This window comes from Pithys albifrons, chromosome 6 (assembly GCF_047495875.1).
Source record: "Pithys albifrons albifrons isolate INPA30051 chromosome 6, PitAlb_v1, whole genome shotgun sequence".
Lineage (NCBI taxonomy): Eukaryota > Metazoa > Chordata > Aves > Passeriformes > Thamnophilidae > Pithys > Pithys albifrons.
In genome coordinates, this window is record NC_092463.1 from 21,179,440 (window position 1) to 21,203,228 (window position 23,789).

The 23,789-nt window shown below is 40.1% G+C and overlaps 1 protein-coding gene across 4 annotated transcripts in view; it reads left to right on the top strand.

The window, feature by feature from the left end:
• The first annotated feature begins 4,874 nt into the window (after nucleotides 1-4,874).
• The window catches only part of STON2 (stonin 2), a 73,376-nt gene continuing 54,461 nt past the window's right edge, over nucleotides 4,875-23,789 (top strand). The window contains exons 1-3 of one of the 4 annotated variants that reach the window (XM_071557735.1): nucleotides 4,875-4,940; nucleotides 20,578-20,771; nucleotides 21,209-21,463. In XM_071557735.1, coding sequence (XP_071413836.1) covers nucleotides 20,684-20,771; nucleotides 21,209-21,463 — 343 coding nt within the window. In that variant the 5' untranslated portion in view covers nucleotides 4,875-4,940; nucleotides 20,578-20,683. The other 3 variants (XM_071557732.1, XM_071557733.1, XM_071557734.1) reach the window with 3 other exon arrangements.

Sequence of the window (23,789 nt, forward strand, 5' to 3'; positions counted from 1 at the left end):
TAATGTTTGATAGGCTCTGGACTTTGCTATATGCTGAAATTCCATTAATTAATGGCATTTTAGGTGGTGGTGCTGGTGGTTGTTATGATGATGAAAGTTCCCCACATCTGTTCAACATCAGTTTTAAAGTAAACACTGATTTGCATTACTAGTATTAAAAATGGATATGTGTTAAAAAAAGTCAAGCAATAAAGTCATTATCATAGCTAGATGTTCAAACTACTGAAGAAATAATTAGCATGTTCCAATTTAAGGCTTATAACTTTGCATTACAAAAGGGATATTTTGTGGAGAATCATCCAACTTTGAATTCAAAGGCTGAAGACCTGGCAATCTACATGTTGAGTTTTCCAAAGTGTTTTAGTTACCTTCATTACTGATGCTGTGAGATCAGGAGGGTTCGAGTTAATTCTTTTCAGGTTGTATTTAGTTTCATTTCTGGTTTTCATTACATTGATTATAGGACTGAACAGTCCATTAGGAAGAATAGTTACACCAAAATGTGTATAGATTTTATTGTGGAATCAGGTGTTACGTTAAATGTTCAGCTGTAATTGGATAACTAAAGTATTTCATATTTTTTTACGAATAATTTTGTGTTTGACTTGGTTGTTGAAATCTGGGAAACATAGCACAGAAGGGAGGTGACTCTAGTAAGAGAATTCAGACCCAGTGAGATAAATGTGGTGATCTCACTGCACACAGCTGTGTTGGCTTTTTCTGTGCCTTTGCTAAACAAACAGCCTTACTGAGTTCCCTACTTAGGAGTCATCCTTGTGGAAGGCAAAGGGTGCAAGTAGGTAGGAACTTCTCAAAACAGAGCAAGAAAGAAGGATTTTTTCATTCATGTAATCTCTCAACTAATAATTGAATGTTGTGTATTGCCTACTCTGCTATAGTGAAGAGCTCCATAAAGACACAAAAAGCATTTTTTGCACATGTAAAGTTTTTTATTTTGGGGCCCTGATTATTATATTTGAGTTTTACAAGCCCTCAAAAGTTTACTTTCACTACATTTGTCATTCTTAGTTCAGCTCCAAAAGATAGATTGATATGAAATCCTTATAAATGTTTCTGGTGATACTAGTTCAGCACTATAAAACACAGGTCTCAGAGTAAACAGTTTGCTAATAATCCTTTGGCTGAAAACTGAAAAACTCTATGCTAAATACAGAAAACAAATAGAAAATTAAGCTAAAAATCCCTTCTTTATGATTTCAAATCTAGTGTCTCATTAATTCCACTTGATACTGTGAAAGGTGCTAGAACGAGTGATAGTCTGTGTCAATGTAAAAATAATATTCCTTATTTAAACACAACAAATAAAATATTCATTTCTACTCTCTTTGGTATTTGTGAATGCCAAACTTTCTTGCAGCTACAGAAAAGGAAGCTTTCAAATTACATAAACAAATATGTTTGATATAAGTCTCTAGCTCTCCCTGTGCTGTTCATATTAAGTGATTAATGCTTCCAAATTCATCCACTAGCCATAACACTCCTGGCACTGCTATTCTAAGAAATCTTCACTTGCTCACATTGCAGGTAGAACATGCTCTGCAGCTACTGATTAATTTGGTTTGTTGTTATGTGGAAAAGCAAGGGTGCCTGGGCATTTGAGCAATTTCTTTCCTTGGGGAAAATGCCCAGTCTATGAACAAGAAACAATGGTGATGGCCTGCCATGCTGGAAAGAGTGCCTTTGTTCCAGCACTACTGGTTTTAAACTAGTCTTGCCATAATTGAGACATATATTACATAAATCTGTCTTGAAGCATATCATCTTCCAGACTTGGCTGTGTTGGCTGAAACAAAGACCACTCATGTGCGTGCACATGGTGCAAGGTAAGGGAGCTAAGCAAACAATCTTTTGGTGCATTTATTTTCTCTTACTGCTCTGTGTGTCAAGTCAATATCAGCCCATGGGCTGAGGAATGTGAACAGCAGTCCTGTGAGACTGTACTCTGTGATGCAGTATAAAGAAATAGGTGAAGTACAGACTTAATTGTGGAGGCAGTTCCAAATAGGTAAAAAATTCTCCCAGTGCTTCTGTACACTTCTGTATTGAGCCTCTGTTGGCACACCACTAAGGGTTAAATCACACCCCCTCACTTAATTTCACATGGTGAAATAAATTGAATTCTGTTAACTGATGAATTCAATTAAATCTGTAGTAAAGCTTGCATGAGAATTGTTGTTTTATACTGGAATAAAATAGCATAATTTCCCAAGATGTAATGAATTATTAATATCTTTATAATGAAATATGCTCATAAAAACCCTAATTATCTGTCAAGTTGAAAGAACAAAAAGGCAATGTGTATATTCAAAATAAATTAGAATTGGGATCTTTCTAGCCTTTAGTTACTCAATATATGTGTTTGTAGTTATGTTTTCACATGCTCTAACCCTGTAGAGTCTCATCATTCATACCTTTTCAACATCAGTCAGAATACCAGCAATAGAATGCTGTATTTTTATGGTTAATATGTAACATTAAGTTACATTCTAGAAAATGGGAGGATATAGGCTTTGTTCTTCAAACCCAAACTATTTAAAGTGGGCAAATCAGACTCTCTGGAGTGTGTTTGATTTCCCTCCCCCCAGCACCCCACCCTGCTCTGTCCTTACTTTGGGGCAGGGAGGGGAATAACCATTCAAGTATATTCTGACTTCTCTTTCTGTTGTCAGAACACCAGTGTTCAACCAGAAATTGAATATATAATTATTTAAATGGAATAGTTGTGGGTTTGATTCTCTGATGTAATAGAATATTTCAGTGGAAAGGGCCTATAATGACCATCAGGTTCAACTGCCTGACCACTGCAGGGTTCACCAAAAATCTGGGTTTGATTCTGACAAGACTCAGGAAAATATAAGAACCTGTAACCGATATGTTACCTGCTAATCACAGCATTCCAGGTCTTATTAATAAAAGAATTTCAGGAACAAAAAGTAAAATTTTCTTGCAAGTCCAAACAGAATACTGCTACTAACTGGAACTGTCTGATGCTGTGGAAATTATATAGTAACTTTGATAGAATAAGTACTTTAAGACAACCAAATATTCTAAAAAATCCTATTGCTCTCTGCCTCTGTCCCTCCCCTCCCCACACCCCACCTCCCATTTTAAGAGAATGGTGAGTACAGAAACTTCAATGTACACAGTATTAGAAAAAGCAGTTGATGCTAGAGCCAGCTTAAGCCTGATAATCTAGATAAAAGAGAGGAAAGTGCTAAAAAATAATATATTCCATGCAAGCCTTTTTCTTTTAATGGTATTTTTAAATGAGGAAACATCTCTTTCCTCAGCCTTTAGACCATTTGAAGGCTATCAATAAATTCGCGTTGAGGTGAAAAGGACAGAACAGATGGAAAACATATTTCTGGTGCTGAGTCTTGATTACAACCTGATTGATGACTTTTCATGCTCCGTGCTTTAGCAATGCAAGATATGGCAACTACTGCCACTGTTGGACTGTTTGTGACAGCACTTGTAGCTGCCTTTGTGACTACAGGTTCATAGTACCGTTGTGAAGTTACTCTGTAATGGCTCCTGCTTTTATTCAGAAAAGAAACAAGTAAAAAAAGAAAAAGAAGAAATGGGTTTCAGAACCAAAACCAGGAAAGGGGATTGACGGCCTTAAGGTCTTTTTCTGGCCAGGACCTCTCACAGCACAGTACATCAGAGGTCAGTGATGTTAGTCTGGATCCTGGATTTATTAAAGATGGGGAAAATAAAGTGAAACAATTGGAAAACTAATCTTTTTAGTTTTGGGCCCATGGGCAGTGTATGCAACCAAACATCTTCTGTGTGACTGGCTTTGTTTGTGCAATCAACATTTTACACTGCTGGGTAAGGCACAATCTGCAAATCGTGTTTGGGAACGTGTGAGTTCTGTGTTATTTTCTCCTAGCCCCCTCTAGCTGGCACACATGTCGGTGCTTTGTGACACAGGCTGTGCCCTACTTGTGCCACGGGGGCTTTGGGTTTTGTTCGAGTGCTGCTGTGCTGTCTAATGTGTATCCTCACATTGCTATGCACCAGTAGTAGTAAACCTTCGACCCTCTTTGAAAGCCCCTTCAAAACAATCAGGGGGACCAGACGTGCTAAGCTCCCAAGCATAACATCCCTTGTAATTGCGTGGTTATCTTTTGCAGTTCACATTTGAGATTTTCCCAGTGTTTTACACTTTAGAAATTGTTAGCTCACCTGGACAATTCAACTTGTGCAATTTATTTTTTTTTACAGTCTTCACTACTAATTAAGGCTGTTATTATAATGTTTAATGCAAATGTTAAGGTCATTAACATTTCCCAGCTGGCAAGGTTCAATTTTCTAGGAAGCTCTTTGGTGACTTGCTACTCCCTCAGCTCTCCGGAGTCATTCCCAGAATGTGCTAATGGATGTAAATGGACACATCTGTGCTCACCTTTGTACTGGTGGTGCACATGTTCATTTTGCATAATTTTCCTTTTAGCTGGAGCCTTGAAATTGTGCTGGGGTTATAAGTTAATGCTTCCATAAAGCCATTTCCATAAGCAAATTGCTCTCTGAAATCTTTAAAGGCAGAAACAAGATTAATATGAATATACAAGCTATATTAGTAACCTTGTAATATACTATGGTTTAAGAGCTTAAAAACAATTTGGTTCATACACATTCTGTTAACTTTATTAGTCCTGACTTAGTACATAATATGGAGATATGTGCTGATCTGTGAAATTCTTCAGGGTCCAACAATTAATTGTTAATTTGTATTAGAGGTGGATACACAAAGTCACCAGCACAAATAAATAGTGTCGTGTTGAAGCACGCCCGTTGGATGACCCCGAGCAGGAGGGTTTGTTTGCGTTATATTCCATTTTATTTACACATTTCTATTTATTTTTTCTCGTGTCTCAGAGGAGAAGGCAAAGTCCGCTGACTTTGAATCGCATGTAAGAAGGGGCCCTGGGAACTGACGGGATCGGCGCCGGCCCTGCGGGACCACCCGGTCCTCCCGCGCCACCTGTGCGGGGCCGGGGCGGGACCGGGCGGGGGCGCCACCTGTGCGGGGCGGGGCGAGGGCGGGGCCGGGGTTGTCCCGGCCAATGCGAAGCCACGCCCGCCGGGGAGCGCCCAATGGCGGCGGGGCTGCCCCGGGGCGGGCCGGGCCGGCGCCGAGCGCTGTGTGAGCGCCCGCAGCGCGGCCCCGGGAGCGCCGCGCCCGCCGGTAGGTGCGTGGGGATCGGGGAGGCTGCGCGCCCGGGGCCGCCCGTCCGGGCCCCGCGGAGAGTGGGGAACGCTTTCTGTGCTGTGTCTCCTGACAGCCGGGGCAGGGGCTCCGCGGCTCGGGGCTGGCGGAGCACAGCAGAAACAGGACCCGAGGAAGCCTAAAGCGAAGGCAGGTGACTCTGCTGGCGGAGCTGAGGCTGTCGCCTCCCGTCGGTCCGCGGTCGCGGAGCGGGGCCGCCCTCCGCTGCGCGTCCCGAGGGAGCCGCGGGTGCCCCGGCACCGGCCGGCACTCGGGCACCGCTCCCAGCTGCCACCGTGGGCACCGAGTTTCAACCTGTTCCCCTCGGTCCTCACGGCTTCCCTCGGGGCAGTTCGCAGCCTTGCATCCCCGGCCAGGGCTGCCCTCGGTGCTGGGCGGCCGAGCCGGAGCGGGCGCGGAAGGGTTAAGGATCATTAGCAGCCTGGGGAAGCCGCTTGTATCCACCTACCCCTCAGCTGTTCTCTGCTATATTACTCATGTTTGCGATTTTTCCTTGCTTGCGTCCACTGAAATGTGCTGCTTTTGAAGTGTTTTTCTGTGCTTAAGATGTTGCAAGGCAAAAAAACAGTCGTGCTCACTCGTATTTCTGTTGTCATGTTTGAATACATTGTGTAAATTACAGGTTTAAAAAGCTCAAATTGCATATTTCCATGCAAAGTAAGTTTTTGTGTTGATATGCGACCAGTCAGACGCTTCCCTGCAAATTTGTCTGGTTAATGTGTTAAATATTGTTTCTGTACAGCAGCTCCACTTTTTTCTGTTGATTTTTGTCAAGTGTTTTGTTGATTCATTGGCCGTGATCAGAATCAACTTTTATGATTCTTTTTTTCCCCGGTGGTTTAATCCTTTCCGAGACTTCAGTTTTTCAGAGAGATACGAGTTAAAAAAATGCTCTACTGCTTGACTAGATGAGGCAATGCTTTACAGCTCATGTCTTCTACTTTAGTTGTGCCTTTTGCTGGGAAATATCCTTAGGATAACTTCACAGTATTGGTTTGAGGGCACTTTTAGTATTGTCAAGGCAAAATATTGGCAAACGCTGGCATTTCTTTACCTGTGAATCGACTATGAATCATTCTTCTGTGAAATGTGCATTTTGCAAACTCACTAGTCTGGGCAAGTAAATTTCAAACTAGTTTGCTTGCAAAATGCTTGTGTTCGCCAATTCTGGCATGTGACTGATTTTGTTTTCTGTTTTCTCTGCCAAGATGTCAGAAACATACCTTGTGGTACACAGACAAACAAGATCTGGACTTTGCCTTAATGTTGTCTAGATAAACAGGTTTATGTCATTGAAGTTTGTGTTATTGCAAAAAAACTTGAAGAGCGGTTTCCCCCATCTCTGTGAGATGTATTGTGCAGGATTATGCAACATATCTGACTTTCCTAAATACTCAAGTTTCCTAATGGTTAGGTTCTCTCTTCTCTAAGGATTTTCAGGTTTGATTGATTATAACATAAAACAGTGTTTGCTATGAATTACATTTCATTTGTTATATTTTGCTTTTGTCAGGTAAACCTTTGACCTTTTCTGTATACCATTAAAGGCTTTTCATTATGTTCCTGTGAAGCCCTCAAGTACAAATCAAGTAGTGATAATTCACTAGCAGATCTAACATACAGTTTTCTTTAGATATAGGAATACAGCTGACTACTTTAGTGATCTCTGTTCTTTTACAGTTGTGGCTTTTAAACTATTTTTAAAATATCAGTGCCATCAGGAGCATTACCTTCAAACTCTCGAGTAAGAGAAAAGAGTCAGATTTTTTTCCTCTCACATGTTGCACTGTATCTCAGTTCTCACTAGCTGTACTCTCTTATGGTTAAGAACTTAACAGCATATCTTTGTCTTTAACTGCAGCTCCTTGGATCCCTCACTACATCAGTGGCATAATTAATACTTGGTGTGGTATGGTTGGTTTAGATTACAGTCCAAGGGACACAGTGTAAAAAGCTGCATCTCAGTAGTGGCCAACTCCCCATCTCAAGTCCTTGTTTGTGCTGCCTTGCCTGCTTTCTTGTTAAGAACTGGCATCTGGTATCGCTCCCTGGTTGAGAAACCCAGACTGTGTGGAGGTTAAAACCATATTGTGAGTGGGCTAAATACAACATGTTTATAGAGTCCTTAATTTTCAGCTCTCTCAAGTCTGGCATCAGAAAATGAAGATGAGAAATGGTATCTATGTGTATTACAAGCCTCTCAGTGTGTTACTCTGCAGGGCTTCCGTTACACCTATTGTAGAAGTGGTGACTTTTCCAGTCAGTGAGACAGTTTCCAAGGTGGCATCAGCAATAGGGTCATGGATTCCCCTACTCTGACACTTGGCTTCTTGTAGTACCCTTTCTTTATGCAGCTTTTAACCCAGGTATTGTACTGAGGCTTTGTGCAAAGCACCTGTCACAATCTTTACCAAGAAACAAATAGAATCAGTTTTGAGTTGTTGAAAAGTCCTATTAAAGGCCATCTTTGCAACAAAGTTAGATTTCTCTTTGAAATTTGGAAAACTAAAATGATCATGAGGAAATAAGCTACAAAACTATAAGGATTCTTGGGGTGGTGACAGTCCTATGGAAATACCAGGGGTCACACATCAGGGTTCCAAGATTCTCTTCTTTTCCGAAAAAGCGTTGGATGCAAATACATGAGTGCATTACTTAGAGCAGGAATGCACTTGTAAAACGAACATCCTGAGCCACCTGCATTTACTGCAGTCCCTTAAGACAACTGCACTTCGGTTTGCATCTCAGAGCACATAAACTGATTTTGTTTGGGATAAAACTGAGTCAGAACGACCTGAGGAGCTCATTTCATGTATTCCAAGTGCTAATGCAAATTCAGTCTACAGGATTTGGAGATAACTGGAAGTAAAAGCCACAAAAAAGCAATGTGAAAGCTATGCCCTTAATGGCAAGTATTTCACTTTGCCACACTGCTCCTACTGGTAAGGTTTTGTGCTGCGTATTAACATAAACTTAGGCTATAGCCTCTTGACCGGTTTGTCGACTAATTTTTTAATGTAACATAATCCTTAGTATATATTGATCAAAAAAAAAAGTGCAAAGGAAGGAATAAACATCATTGAATAATGATAAAAAAGAGAAGACATCAATGCCAGGACAATGTGTTCCTTGGATAACCATAGAAACAAATGGTGCTTTATTTAATAAAAAATACTCTTAAAGAAAGTAGGTTACTGAAATGTGTAGGTTTCTTATACATCAGTTCTATAAAGTTTCTGAAAAGGAACTCTAAATTTACAGACCTTTTTCCCTCATCCCTCCTGAAAAGCCTTCAATTGATACTTTTTTGACAGGAAATGTTTCCTAAAATACTGAAAATATTTTCTTAGCAGTAATATACTAAGGTTTGTCAGTCCACTACAGAGAAATGTCTAGAAATATGTGTAAGACTTTCTTGCAGTTTTACACCCTTAGATGTGTAAAAGACATGCAAGTCTTAAGTTAGTTGCTGTAGTCTTGCTGAAGGGGATTCACCTCATGTGAAAACAGATCAGGCAAAGGATCCTCTGAAGATGCTGTGTTCCTTCTATTCACTGTAAAGAGAACATTAGGTGACTGTCTCAGGTGTCTAACTGGGTGTCTGGAGTTAAATGAGGAATGATTCATCTTGCTTTACAAAGGTAACTGAACTAAATGTCTTGACACAGTTCCTTCGGCTTGAAAGAGAGGACAAAACTGACTGGTATGTTTCAGGATCCTACGAAGGTGCTCTGGCAGTACAAAACTCTCCTAATGTTCCAAGAGCAGGCAGTGTGTTCCATAGCTGAGACTCAAAGTGGAGCTTCTGGTCCAAGGGCAGCAGAGCTGGTGTGCTGGAGAGAAAGGATGTCCTTTTGCTGACCTGTGTTTCTTTGTTGCATTATGCTCTTTCAGACCAAGTTTTAGTTGGCATTTACAGATATGAATATTTATGGCAACTAATTCTCTCTGTGGGCTCTTGCGTTTGCCAGCTGTGAAATGAAATGAAAGAATCATCTTTTAATTTACTTTTGAAAATGGGAGTGAGTATATCATACAGTAATTTTGCTATCTGAATCAGGGGCCTCTTATGAACAGAAGAGACCATTTTGCAGAACTTTGTGGTGGTTTTGTGGTTGTGTGGCGGATGGAAATGCATGGAAATACTCTACTATGCATTTTTGAAGAGAAAGAGTATTACTTGCTGCATAACTGAAACTAGAGCTGGTCAAGCTCCACAGCACAAGGCCAGTTTATTTTCTAATAAAGCAGTTTCAATGGAATAGCTGTAGGGAAGAATTTGGCCTATGAAGTTTAATGTTTAGTTGATCTTTAATTGCTAGTTGCTCCTGAAGACAGAAACCTGCCAAAAAAAATGCTCCCTTTTCTCTGATCCTTGCCAAGTTGTTTACAAATCACCACAGTTCAAGTAAATTATATCATATATAAAAATTATACATGGTGGACACATCAGATGCATGTTCCTAAATTCATCCTGGCTTGTAAGGTACATGAGTTTATCATGAGGAGTAAGGTCTGAACTGGTAGGTGCATAGATTTGTTGGGGGTTATTCACTGCCAGAATGTCAAATGTCACTGAAGGGGATTAAACTGAGGTAGAATAAATTGGGCAGATCTGGGCTTTCCTCTCCTAACTTACAGATCTCTGACCTCTGTAATTTAATTGTCCCAGTCTCTCTGAATGGAGGCGCCTCTATTAGTTTACCACACTACATGTGAGCTCAGAGCTTGGCACCGGCATTCATTTTTTTCCCCAAAAAAATTGCAGTCTCGCAGTATTCAATCCAGGCTATTGATATGAATGTACTTGGAGCTAAGGCTGATTGAGAGTGGCCACAGACCTTTGGCAGCTGCAACTTCAAACACCTGCATTAGCTTTTCAGCAACACTGAGACAGGCATTAGCTTTCTAGTGATAATTCCTTTTGTCTTGAAAAAACCCTGAAGTTCTTCTAATTCTGCTGATTTTCAGTAGTTTGTAACATGCTTTTGTTTGTGTCTGCATGAATTGCACTGGTATCAAGTTTACAGCACTGACACTGTGAGCCTGGGTAACAGAGAGTCCCAGGCCCTTTGTGAGCCTGTGCCTTTATGAAAGAGAGAGCTAAATACCTCAAGTATTTTAAAATCTACTCGTCTGTGTCCCACTTCCAAAACTTGTCCACTGGGTATGGCAGACTTTGAAAAAGGTTTAGCTGGACTGAGCTTCCCCGGAGCTGGCAAGAAAGCTGTAACACTGCATTACCATTGCCATGAACTGGTATTTCCACATATCACAATGCTGCGCTACTGAGACTTGTTGTGGGCTGAGTGGCAGAGTGATCGTGGTCACTTAAGGCTGTGTGAGGTTGGGTGGGGAGGTGGGGTGACCTGACTGCCTTACTCCCATTTCTACAGCAGGTTCAGAAAGCAGGTGTGCTGTCAAACACACAGCACTGTTAGTAGTGTTACCAAAGAGGGGTTGGGAAGAGACCCTTGGGGTTTCTTTGGTGGGTTTTGATTTTGTGTTTTGTTGGTCTTTGTTTTTTTTTACACTGTTGCTCTACTAAAGCACTTGGATAGCACAAAAGAGGTCATGCATTAACCAGAAAGAAGAAAGTTACACAATATCTGACATCACCAAGAAATGTAATGTGAGTGAAATTCTTGTCTAAAAATTTAGGAGGCAAGATACTGCATTACCCAAGTCTAGCTGAGAGCTGGAATAAGTTCGTAACTTCATTTGTATTACTGTGTGACTTTCATCTCAGTCTGTAAGTTTCCATATACATCATGGAGAAGTAGAGCATACTTCTGGCTATATAGCATTGCTGGTCACCTTTTTTCCCCCATGAATGTATAAGTAGCAGTTTGTTTCGCTTTGGTTTTGTGTAGCATATGCAAGTACACGCACCTACAGAGCTTGTGTCCCCCTGGCTCAAGTCAGACATATGAGGAGGTGCCATTGCAGAAGCTTCCCCAGCAAATGGTTTGGTTTACAGGAACCTTCCCCAGGGTGTCTGCACAGCTCTGTTGTATATCCAATATGCAGTGCTTCCTCTTGTTCCAGTTTTGACAGTTTACTTTGATGACAATGCCCCAATCATCGAGACTTAGCCATTGTCCCACTCTGGGGGAACTGGCTCATATGAATCTTGATGTATATTGCTAAACATTTCTAACAGCCTGAATGCTTTGTAACTGGGCATTTGTGTCAGATTAAAATATAAACATCTCATGGAAGCCATGCAACAATGTTGGTATTAATTATTTGATGCCCTTGAGCATGAGGTGCAAATGGTCCTCCTTCTGCTGTTGATATCAGACTTGCAGTGGCTTCTCTTCATAGCTTCCTCAGCAAAATACCCAGTGTAATAAAATATGAATGATTTGCTGCCTCCATATGCAACATGTACCTCTGCATCACTCACATGATCTCATCTAGAGAGATGGCAACGCATCTTGGATTCCTCTTTTGGAATGTACAAGGTTACCTGCTGTCTCACAGGCATTATTATAGGGGTATTACCATAGACTACCCTTATTAGTGTGTGCCAGTAAAAACAAAACAAACCAAAACCTCAATAAAACCAAAACCAAACAAACAACAAAACATGAAGCATTTTCTCTTACTGTCTGTTCTACATCATGCTAGTATATTATACATTGTTATGTTTTGACAATTAAACAAATACAATTAGACAATACCATTGCAAACATACTGTTTTGTACTGTATATGAATTTTACTTGTCAAGAACTTTGTTTCTACTTCAGATATATTTTTGGTAATATTATATAAAATACTGTGTACCTTTAAATTCACTCTTTCCATAAGTATTTTTTTTCTAGAGTTGTTTTTCATTCTCTTGAAACAGGAGTAGCCATGCTAAAGGAACAGCACCATCAAGTCTAATGGACCTATATTTAGGGTGTCTAAAATAGAGAGTGACAACAAATGTGATATTTGTGGGTTGCCCCAAAGGGCTGCAGTGTCCTGGCATCACACTAAGTTGCATAATCTCAATTGACTCTCCAGATACTGGAAATGAGGAAAGACCGGTTGGATCATGAAAAGAATTTTCTGATAGGGGAAGGTTGCTCCATGTAATACCTCTTCCAGTATATTGGGGTTTGTGTGACTTTAAATAAACAAGCAAGACTTCCTTAAACTGAAAGACAACTTCTTGCTTTAATGGTGCCTTTATCTGTAACAATCAGAAAGGATCTTCTTTATGATTAAAATCCATTTTTAAACTCTTTTCCTTGAAAGGGTGCTGCCAATACAGATTAGAAGTTTAAAAAGATGTTATATAGAAGTACAGTATATAGGAATTATTTATATATTAATAATTTTTAGTTATATGGAAGTAGAGGAAAGGCTGGAACAGAAGATGACTTTCTTGCTCAGTGTTCCTAATCTCCCTTTCCAGCCAATACTGAGCACAAGAAAACTTTGATTTCATTCAGGACTGCATCACTTCCTCAATAGTCCTTGTCTTCCTGATGGTTTCACAGTTGGATTCTGTGTTTTCTCTTACTCTGAATCTGTTCTCCCACTCTGTGCCTACTCACAGCTCAGCTGGATCAATGCTCATCCTCTCTGTAGGCATACAGCCTCCAGTGAACATCTCTCTACAGGATTCAGTTTATCCCTTGTCTTTGAATGTGGCTAGTGTTTGAGGGCTTGACTTCTTGTTGCTTGCTTGATTGCTTTCCCCAGCTTTCTTAGTCAAAATGAGAGTTTAACTGATACAGATTGATAGCAAATAATTATATCCACCATTTTCGGTGAAGATGTTTTCATGCAGTTTCTGGCATTACCTTAGTTGTAATTCAGAAAATAAAGCCCTGATTTCATTAGTGCAATTGAAACCTGAAATACAGAAAGAATTCTGCTGGCTCTCCTCTTACTAATGGAAGCAGGATCAGTTTTTGAGTTGTACAGTGAATACTTGAAAAGCAGTAATTTTCTGCAGTGCATACAGGCAGTGCTGGAATGTTAGTATTTGTCAGAAGAGGATGGTGTTTTGTACAAGCCAGGATATGTGTTTGCTAGAAGACTGTTTATCATCCAGCACAATATTCTGGTAAACTTAAGATCTTTTACTCACTTCCCTGTTTCTTTTGTCTTTAGTCCCAGCTTATCAGAAGGACAGGTAGATAGGATTTTGTGATCTGTGTTCAGTTCTGGATGGCTGAATTCAGTGATGTCAGGCTGCAATGATGTGGTTGGTTCAAGAGTGATTAATTGTAGAACATTGTGCTTTTTGCGTAACTGAGATAACTTAAAAAACACACTTCAATAATCATCACAACAGCAAGTAAAGTACAGGAGCTTTTGGAGGGTTTGGTAAATGGAATACATCTGGCTAGTCTGTGCACAATTTGAATAAGAACATATAAAAGCACTAATATCAGATGTACAAACCAGGTTGCTCAATGGGAATTTCCTCTTGAAAAACATGTTACTTGTATGATTCACTTTTTCATGTTTGAAAGAAGAAATCAGGATTTTAAATCTAGTTTCGTCCACACGCTGTGGATTGGATCATCAATTATTATAGTATTGTGTTGTGCAATAGTTGTGACTACTGCAAATTCACTGTCCTGAAGCAAACAAAAATCTGTGGCACATATAATGGGCAGAAGTGGAAATCTGTGATCGGAATGCTGCTTTGCAGTTCTGCCCTGTGGAGGCCTTGAGAAAACAAGGAAAGGTGGTAAGGACCATGCACCTGCCCCCTTCTAAGTGGGTGCTACCAACCTCTCCTTCCTTAACTGCATTTAGACTTCTTGTTGCCTGCTGTTATTACCAACAGAATTTTGTTGACCAAAGTAAAACCTGATCTGAATTAGTCTGGCCTTTGGGAAGAAAACCTTAAATTAGTGGTTTTTCTCCTATTTGTGCCATACTCACTGAGGGGAAAGAAGCCCAGATTTTGGAGATGAAAATGTTCTGCTAAACAAATTGGTGCCTTGCCTCTTTCCTGTGATCTGGTCCCAGTGTAGCTTTAATGCACTGATACTCTATACTGTAAGAGAAGCGTTCGACTGATTTTTGCCTCAGATTGTAGTTTGGGTTGAAAGGCTGGCAGTTTGGGAAGTTATCCTTCAAGTTTCCATGCAATTACATGACTAGAGGTTTCAATTACATTTTGAATGCATCACATACCCACAGCAAGCTATATTGCTAGTCCTGAAATGTAAAACTTCTCATTTTCCAGCATTTTGTCTGGAATTTTCCCTTGGTTTTTGCCTGCTATATATGATTTCTAAGTGTAAAAAAAAAATAAATTCCTATTCCTGCTCTTCTGCAATATCTTTCTATATTCCTCAAGTTTTGGGGAGTACAAGTAATAGAAAAGGAAGTTGTAGAATTTATCGCCAGTATCAGGTTTTGAATCTCTGTCTCTTGTTATGAGGCATCCAAGACCCATGAAGTATTTCTAATGCATGACCTTGGCAGAAGGAGAGCCATTATTACCTCATGAACTGCCTAAATATCCTGGTATTGCCTGTAGGAGAGCATCTTAGATGTTGTCTCTGTCTCTGGGAGAAACAGAGGATCTTCTGTGGCAGATGAATTTTGGTGTAGAGAAAACAGCAGCTGTTGGCCTTTCAGCTATTAGCCTGGACACAAATATTCCTGAGGGAGGTGCTTTTGACTTCTTACCAATGCATGTCCTGCAGAATCTCTTCTCTTACTGTCACTGAAATGTGAGTTTCCAGCAAAGCTGGGGTGTGTGTTTGTTGGTTATGGGTTTATGTGTGGTGGTTGTGTTCTTGTGGCCTGTAGAAAGTAAGGACATTCCAGGCCACCTTGGCTTTAACGCTTCTTCTGCCACTGACTTGCAGTGGGGATTTAGGTAGATCCCTTTTATCTATTGGAATAATTGGGTATGCTCATTAGTTAGTGTGTCTGTGCTAGGTACTCTGCTCAGGGAGACCCCTAATCTGCTTTTCTGTCCTTCAGTGTGCCAGATGGCTCTACTCATCTTCAGTACCACACTCTGCCTCACTGTGACTCTGTCTAGGATCGCTGGGAGACAGCAGAAATGACCAACCTTGTAACGGCACAAACTGGACTTGCCCAGGCTCTGCAGGCAGAGCACTGTCAAGGCTCTTGTTACCATCCATTTATATGTAATCCATAATCAGCAAAGCTATCCTTTCCTCCATGAAGGCTGCAGGATTTTCACAAGGCATATCCATTTGACTCCCTTTAAGCCCTAGTTCTTCCTTTCACCTGGAAAGCTTTCATGTGAGTGAGTGTTACATGCACCAGGTAGTGACTGAGATTCTTAAGCTACATCTGAAGTCATGGAGCTCATGTAATAACATGTATGAATCAGAGTAAGTAAAAATAGTGTTAAGATCTAAAACAGTTTTACCAGAGATTTTCTCAGGGCAATTTATAAACTGATGGAGCTGTATACATGGAGCAAATATTGTCAATATTAAGAATACAATAATCAACCAAATATGACTTTATTCCTGTCATCATCCAGGTCATTCATAAGATAATCTTATCTCAGGCATTTAGGCAGAGGCTCGTACAATGATGTTGTTCATTAAGAATAATTTCCAAATCCAGTTCCTTTAGTTCACTGGGTTTCTCAAGTTTAGTTGGATTTGTGGATTTTCTTTTTCCTGTTGTTTATCTCTGGGTTTTGTTTATGCTGAGGCACCTTGAAGTACTGGGGACTTTCTTTTGATGCTTGAGAACAGAGTTCCAATTTGGAGTTTGTTTTTTATTCAGATCACGATGTGCTGCTGATGATCAGTGCTTATTACAGGCCAAGTTGACAGCAAGAGCCATGAGCTCTCTCTCACTTGGCAATTTGCCCAAGGCAGCAATCATTCCTCAGTTCATGCTACCAGAATTGTTTTGTCTGTACAGGTTTGCCAAACACGTGGTCAAGATAAAATTACTTATTTTTCCTTGAGGCTTTCCTGGTGGTAGTGAGGCTTGATTGCTAGAACAAAAGCCATGGTCACAGTCTTTCCTTTTTTACTGTCCCTTTGGCTTACTTTCTTTTTCTGCTATGTGGAATTTAACAGCTTGTCTAGTTGTTTTCCCTTCCATGGTCTTCTACAATAACCAAATACAAACTACAGTAACCAGGTAATGTCTCAGTTCCTGGGACTGTAAGGGATTGTATAAGCAAGAATAACAGTTTCACTGTATGGATTACAGGATTTTTTTTCAGTAGTGGTGCTGTGTAAGGCAATATATTTAGAAGGTCTATACATTTAGCATAAGCTTGCTATTGATACTTACATTTGGGAAAAAACCAAGCAAACAAGTGGATTTAATTCCCATTTTTTATTATGATTTCTTTCTCCTTCTGTTTTTCCATGTTACCCAGTAATTCTTGGTATTGATCAGAAAGCAGCTGCATCATACAGATGTCACTTGGAGCAATTGGAAAAATGACCTTTAGTACTTAAAATTATTAACGGTGCCAAAGTGTTTCTTTTAAGCAGAGTTGAAATCTACTGAGAAACAATGTTCGAGTTTTCTGTGCAAACTTGTGAGTAGTTAAGTGCTTTGAATGGTATGTTTACAAAAACACTATTCAATTACAGCTATTTCTGAATTCCATTACAGATAATTCTGATACTTCTATGCCTCAGTAGTGCCACAAACCTTTACTAGTGTTGGTGTTTGTACTCACATAGTGTGCAAAGGGCCCACCTAAAGTGAGCGCTCATTGTACAAGGTGCTGCTGGTGTAAGACTTCTGGCACAGGATAATTATATCTCTTTCTCAAAGACATGTTTTTGATTTAACAAGATAAAGGAAGAAGAACTCTGTTGCTAGAGTGGAGTTGTACAAAAGGACTGATAGGTAATCATCTCACGAAAAGGAATGGCTATAAACTGTAAATTTACATAGTTTTGAAATGAGTTATCAAACAAATTTTTTCATTTTAGAATGAACATCAGTGTTAAAAAGGGGTTGTGCAATGTGGTCAATCAAAACACTAGGAGTACTAGAGAGGCAAGGAGTTTTGTTCCAGTTCTATGATCTCTACCTTTTGGAGAACTGGACATACCTGTCACCTACTTTTTACTCAAATTTACATGTACCACTGTGAAACTTTAATGTGAAAAAGGGATACCTGAAGCAGAAATTTCAGCCTCTTAGAGGTGGGGGGTTTTTTGCCTCATGGTCAAATAACTGCATTGGAATTGATGGTAAGAATCATTGGGGTATCAGCAGGTATGACATCTATTTTACCTGCATTTACTGTGTAATAGTAACAAACAAACAAACTTCTGATTCTGATAAATTAGTTTATTTTCTGTAAACCAGTTCAGCACCAAAAGCTTAATGCACATAATAACACAAATCCAGAAGTAACAATCTGATACAAATCGCATTCATGTAGCGAGAAATAATACTGGCCTGGCCTGGTAATACTCTGTTTCAAAAGATGTGTTTCCATATGCTTTTGTTTGGGCTGTGTAGAATAAACTTGCTTTACCTGTAGCTCACTTAAATGATTGATTTGTTCTGTTAGTCCTTGTGGGCCCCAAAATTCATTTCTCTATGAATAGTTATAGATGTTTTAGAAGTCTGAAGGACAGGAAGAAACATGCCAAAATTCACTTGCAGAGTACTTGTTGCAGTCTTTAAATAGCAGGGGCTTATTGCTTTGCTTCAGAGAGGATTCAGGTTTATCCACAGTGTCAAATGGTTCCTCTGGAGACAATGTACCTCTGTACGAGTTCTGCAAATTGCAGCATCATTGTGTTAACTGAAAGCACTGTGGCATTGATACTGTGCTGGCTGAGGCTCCTTGGTTCACAGCGGGGTTGGCTTAGTTCTTTCTCTAAAGTAGGATTTTGGAGAGTGAACAGGGGTGAAAAATAATTTGCGGATGAAGTTGTATTTTTTTTCCACATAGTCTGCAGAGCAGTTAGTTGTACATGATTCATAATTCTGTACAGGCATTTTGTTCAAGGGATGGAATTGAGGGGTTTTTTTGTGAATGTTTAGAAAATGCAAAATTCTATTTTTCATATTGGTTTTTAATCCTAACATGTGCATCTTCAAAATGCCTCTATTCTGAATATCTTTGAAGTTATTAGCTACTCAGACTGCCTTTCCTTTCTTTCAGGCTGCTTGTCTTAAAGTCGTGATAACCCTGATAAGTCAATACAAGTTCTTTTATTTACCAAACTGGGAAGTCTGTAGAAAATTCCAGTCTTGGGGAAGTTGTCCAGCCTGCAATGCACAGTATTCTCATGCTTTTCTAGGCTCAAGTGCTCGCTATCCATTTTAAAGTGCTAATTTTGCTGTCTTGCCTTCTTTCCCAACTTTTTTTCCCCCTGAAATATAAACAAAAAATAAAAAAATAAAGAGAGTGAGCTCTACTGCAGTCTCTGTGCATCAAGGGCAAAATAAACTGTTTTCTTTTTTCATTTCCTGCCACTTCATGCTTCCGTCAGGACTTTTCCAGGAGAAAGGAGAGGTCAGTACTCAGTTGTCTGGGAAAAAAAGACTTAGTTACAGATATTTAAACAAGTCCAAAACAAACAGCTTAATTGGTCACAGGAGGACAAGATGCCAAGGTTATCCTCTCCTTCCCTCATATGGCATCCAAGTGATCCTAAACATCTGATTATTTTTTTCACTTAGTTTGCATCTATGTTTAACTTTGTAGTTTCTATTAACAGCATCCACAATGGATGCTGTGTGAGGCAGGCAAATGTACCTGCTCACAATGCGTGAAGACTGGTGTCCTGCCATAGGAGTGGAGGAAAAGGGATTGGGGCTCAAGTGCCGCTGGTCCTCCTGCAGTAGGGAATTGGTTGTGTAACAAGGGAAAAACATGCAGGGTGGCTGATCAGGAGGCCATAGGCTCTGGAAAGTGTACAGCAAGGGGATCAGTCTAATGGCAAATTGCACTTAACCATCAGCATTGTCTCTAGGAATCTTTTTTTGTGGTTGCAGGAAACTACATTTTGTGTTCAATTCTGCTTGAAAAGATTCATCTTCAGACAATGAACATGGATTCATGAATTCTCTTTAGATGCCAGGCAGTTTTGTGACTTCCAGACTTTTGAAGTTTTTGGCTTGTTATTGACTGCTGACCTGCTTTCAGCAGACAAATGACTTTGTGGCCCTGAGGAGAATAATTGTATTGAAAGCTATTTAACGATCTGCTTCCTACAGAAAATGCTTAAAGATTGAATGCCTTTAAATACCAATCTGCTTTTCGGACATAAATGTTGTTAATGTAGAGTAAGGAGAAGTCTCAGTGAAGTATCTGTTTTTGAACACTAACATGAAGTTTTCCTCTGAAAAAAACCCTTAGTTAGGAGAGAGACAGCAGGCCAAAAGATACTGCTTAAGTGTCTTTAAAACAGTCGAGGCTGTTTCAGTATTTCCGAGTACTTGAATACCATGGCAACAAGAGCTTCAATGCTTGAGATAATGGGGGACAGAATGTATTTCCCTAGGAGGAGTCCTCTGAGAGTTTTCAAGTGGTTTGCAGATCTGAGGTGGTCATGGGTGCTTGTCAGAGAGAATTTCTCTCCCTGGATCTGATTCTTCCAGTTAATTACTAGCCAACAACCAGAGCATTTCGCAGTGTTCCCTTCCATCTAGCAGATTCCCAAGTCTTGTGTAGGGTGCATACCATCGCAGGGCATACTAAATTAAGTTGCCACATCTGTGAAAACATTTGCTGTGAAAACATTGTGAAAACTACAGCAAAATCATGCTTAACTCCAGACAAGATCTAAGATGTTTTTTAAAATTAAAATGTGACATTTCAGTTAAGCAGCAGAGTTGAAAGCTGAGAGGACATCTCTTTATACCCAGACCAAGAGTCATTGCCAACTCGTCCAGGTTCCAGAGACAGCTACATTAATGTTGTTGAAAATGAAACATGCAGCTTATTGATTGCTCTTGAGAGGGATCAAACATTATAAGTAGAAAGATGAGCAAGGACATGTTGACATCTTGAAGCGAGGATTAGGTTACATCATAATCAAAATTTGCTAAACCTGGGAGAATGTCCTCATCACTGCTCTTGCTGGGGTTATGAGAGTCATGGCTCCATTAACAAGGAATAAAACATTGGTTTTTTGGGGATGGACTGCTTTAACATGAGGATGTTTGCAATGCCTTAATTCAAGGAGTTGCTTAAGTGTAGCCCTCCTCTAGACACAGGTGACATTCCTCTCTCAAATGTGGTCGTACTTTGACAGTTCTGTGCCTGTGGTACATAAATTGGTTTAGCATTCTATATTATAAAAAATGGTGGCAATAATTTCTCCCATTAATTTTCTAAAAGAGGTAATTTACTTCTTTCTTATATTAACAGCACTTGAAAATGCAAAGGAGGTGTTTCCCTCTGTTGGCTCATCTTCACCATACCTCTTCCATTCTGCTTCCTCCTCCCAAGTGAAGATGAGTAGCTCGCTGCGAATATGACGTCTGTGACTAGTGTCATTGCCTCCCACCAGTCTGAGTGGGTGTCCTTCACTGATGAGCTGCTTCTCCCTGTTAGCCCACGAGGTAAGTTGTCTCTGATTTTCTTTGACACTGGTGAGACTTTCTTTGTTTGAATTAGACCAACTATTGTCATATATCTAACATCGCAGAGCTTGCCTTCTAGGTGGAAGTAGTATGTGCAGAGGTTGAATTATCTCCTACTACCCCTATGTAACAAAATAGTTTGGGCCAAAAAGGTAAATTACTCTCCTAATATGATCTAATATAGATCTATTATGGGGTTTGGATCTGCCCTTCAAAATTCAAGGCAGTACCTAACTGACCATGGAGGAAATGTCACCTATTACAATCAAGTGCAAAACTATGTCCAGGGGTTATCCAAAAACTGCTTTAGGTAAAGGTGAACTTTCTACATTTAATGGCAAATTTTAGATATTTCAACAAAAACCAGTGAATTAGTGGTGAGTCTTGGCAATCTTTCTGTGTTGTCTCTATTTTAGGTAGCACTGAGGGGCCTCTGGAGAAATGTTTTAATTCCTCAGACACCTCCCCAGAAGAAAACCAAAATGCAGATGTAGAATTTCAGGACCTTTTCTGCACAGAGCTGGAAGAGGCAGCTGATGAGCACAAGGTGGATTCTGCTGTGCTTGGTAACCATGTGTGTCCCAGCACTGATCTGTCATCATCCATCCGTGCTTGGGTCCAGTTTGAAGATGCACCATGGACTAGTTCTTCATCAACCCACCCACAAGCAGGTGAGGCAAAAGGAAAGAAAAGGTCCCTCCCATTAAGATAACAAAATACAATAAGAACCTACAGGAATTTTTCATTGCTCTTTGGTTTCTCAAAGGTTGACCTTTTACTAGTTTATCCTGTGTTTTAACACAAGTAATGTTATCAGTTTCAAAAAGGGCTCATGCTATCATTCAGAGTTGAACTAGCAATATTTTCTTCTTATAAAGAAAATGAAAGCTGTTGGTGGTTCACTTCACCTGTCTTGGCTGAGCCTTGGAGACTGCCAAAATGCATTCATGAGGAAACAGCATAAAGGTGTTTCCAGTAGTGAGATTTCTTAGGTAGAGGTATGAACAGCTGTCTAAAAGGTCTGAACTGTGTTTGCCTCATAATCTGGAACTGAAAAACAGTGATTGTTGTACTCAGTAGTCATAGTCTTTACCTGCTCATAGTCCCCATAAAGTTTTTGCCAGCTAAGACCAATAGTTAGTGTGCCAGTGCCCACCAGTACTTTCTGCTATCTTTTGGTGCTATGATTCAGCAGCTGAAGAATTACAAAGACAACATAAGTTTACCCTAATTTCAGCACTGCACGCACTTTTCTTCAAATGTACCAGTTCTTTTTTACATACTTTAAACATGCATGCAATGCCTCTGACTTCCCTTATCAGCTTATGCTGACTGATGTGGCTATATGAGCTTCTAGTTTTTATGTATGAACAGACTTCTGTCCTTCCTTGCAGGAGGTTATGGAGTAATTGCCCAAGAAAAGCGTTTGCTTTTTCATGTTTAAATTGAGATTCTCTCTTATTAATTCCACTTTGTGACTGCTGGTTAATAAAGCAGTTCAAAGACTTACAGCTTTACTCTGCTCACTGAGTCCATCAGATATTCCCTGTGACAGGAATAATACTTCTTTTAGAACACTTGGATTGTCATCTCTGGGTTGAGTTTTGGGTAAACCCCATCTGGATTTCCATCTGCTCTTTGGATGAGTGCTGCAGACTAGTCCATTTGAGACAGTGGTTAGACCTTTGTGCTGGAGAAGTGGGTGAGTCTTCAGGGAAAAAGAAGCTTCTCTGACCTTTTTATCTTTATTTGATGGTTCTTTCTCCTAATTGGAAATATTTACTGATCCTGGTCATGTGGAGAGAAGGAAGAGCATTTACACCATGAGTGTAGATCTGTAAAACTACCTCTCTCTATAGTTTGGTGCTCTACCTCTCTGTATAAGTTAGTGGTTAAGTGAGCCTTATGCTTCCTCATACAGCCACATACTTTTTCCAAAGGGCGCTGTTGGTTGCTCTGAGGCTGTATCTCCTTCCTAACATTGTTATGTTCTTATTAACTGAAAAACTCTTAAATGCACCTTCTTAAATGAAAAAAAACCTTTGCTCAACATAAATAAAGCTAGTCATAAGAAAGAGACTTCCATGAAACTAATTTTATGATGTGTTGCTTGATTTCTCATCCTTAAAGAATGTGGCTCAGTCTTAAGATATGTGCTTAGCAAAAGCACTGCTGCTTGGTTTGTGTTTTCAGTCAGAGGCAATACGAGGCTGTAGGCAGAGGCCTAGAATATCCAAATGAAGAAATTAGAAAATACTTTCCAAAAGCAATGCAGTTTTGAAGAAAACACTGATTTGTGCCCTCGTAGAAGCTTGTCCTATGTGATCCGTGGCATTGAGGGAGGGTATTTACATGCTAACTGTCAGTCTCTGAGATTCATGGAGGAGGGTGGTTCCCCTAGCAGTCAGGTCAGGATGTCCTCTGTCTGATTCTTGCATGGGAGGCTATTATTCTGTGAACTATATAAGAACCCTAAGGAGGTTTCCTAAGGATATTTTAAAGTCCTTATTTATGAGCTGGTCCTACACTTATTCTATATTTATAAATGTCCAGACCAGTGCAGCTGACAGCCTCTAAAGGGGATGTCATGGGGTAGGAAGAGATGACAGCTCTTTGTTTCTGGCTCTCTACTCTGAGAGACATTTGACAGCAAGAGGTAGGATAAACTTCAGCCTAGTTGTTCTCAATTAATCTGCAGATCACATCTTTTTTCCATGGGCGGCAGCAAAGCTGGAGACTTTGTGCTACAACCTCCATACACTGACACGCTGAGTGGAAAGCCTGTGGTGACAGCAATTATTCATTTCCAGTAGCAAACAGGCTGCATAAGAACAATAGCAAATAGCCAGACGGCTGGGGGGTGGGGGAAAGATTATAAAGGCCAAGTCTGAACAGAAGGATCAGCCTGAGAAGGATGGAGACATTTGAAATCTGTTTCCTGTGCAGGCAGCTGTGAAGAGCAATGTCCTGAAGGCTCAGCACCCCTTGTTGCATTCC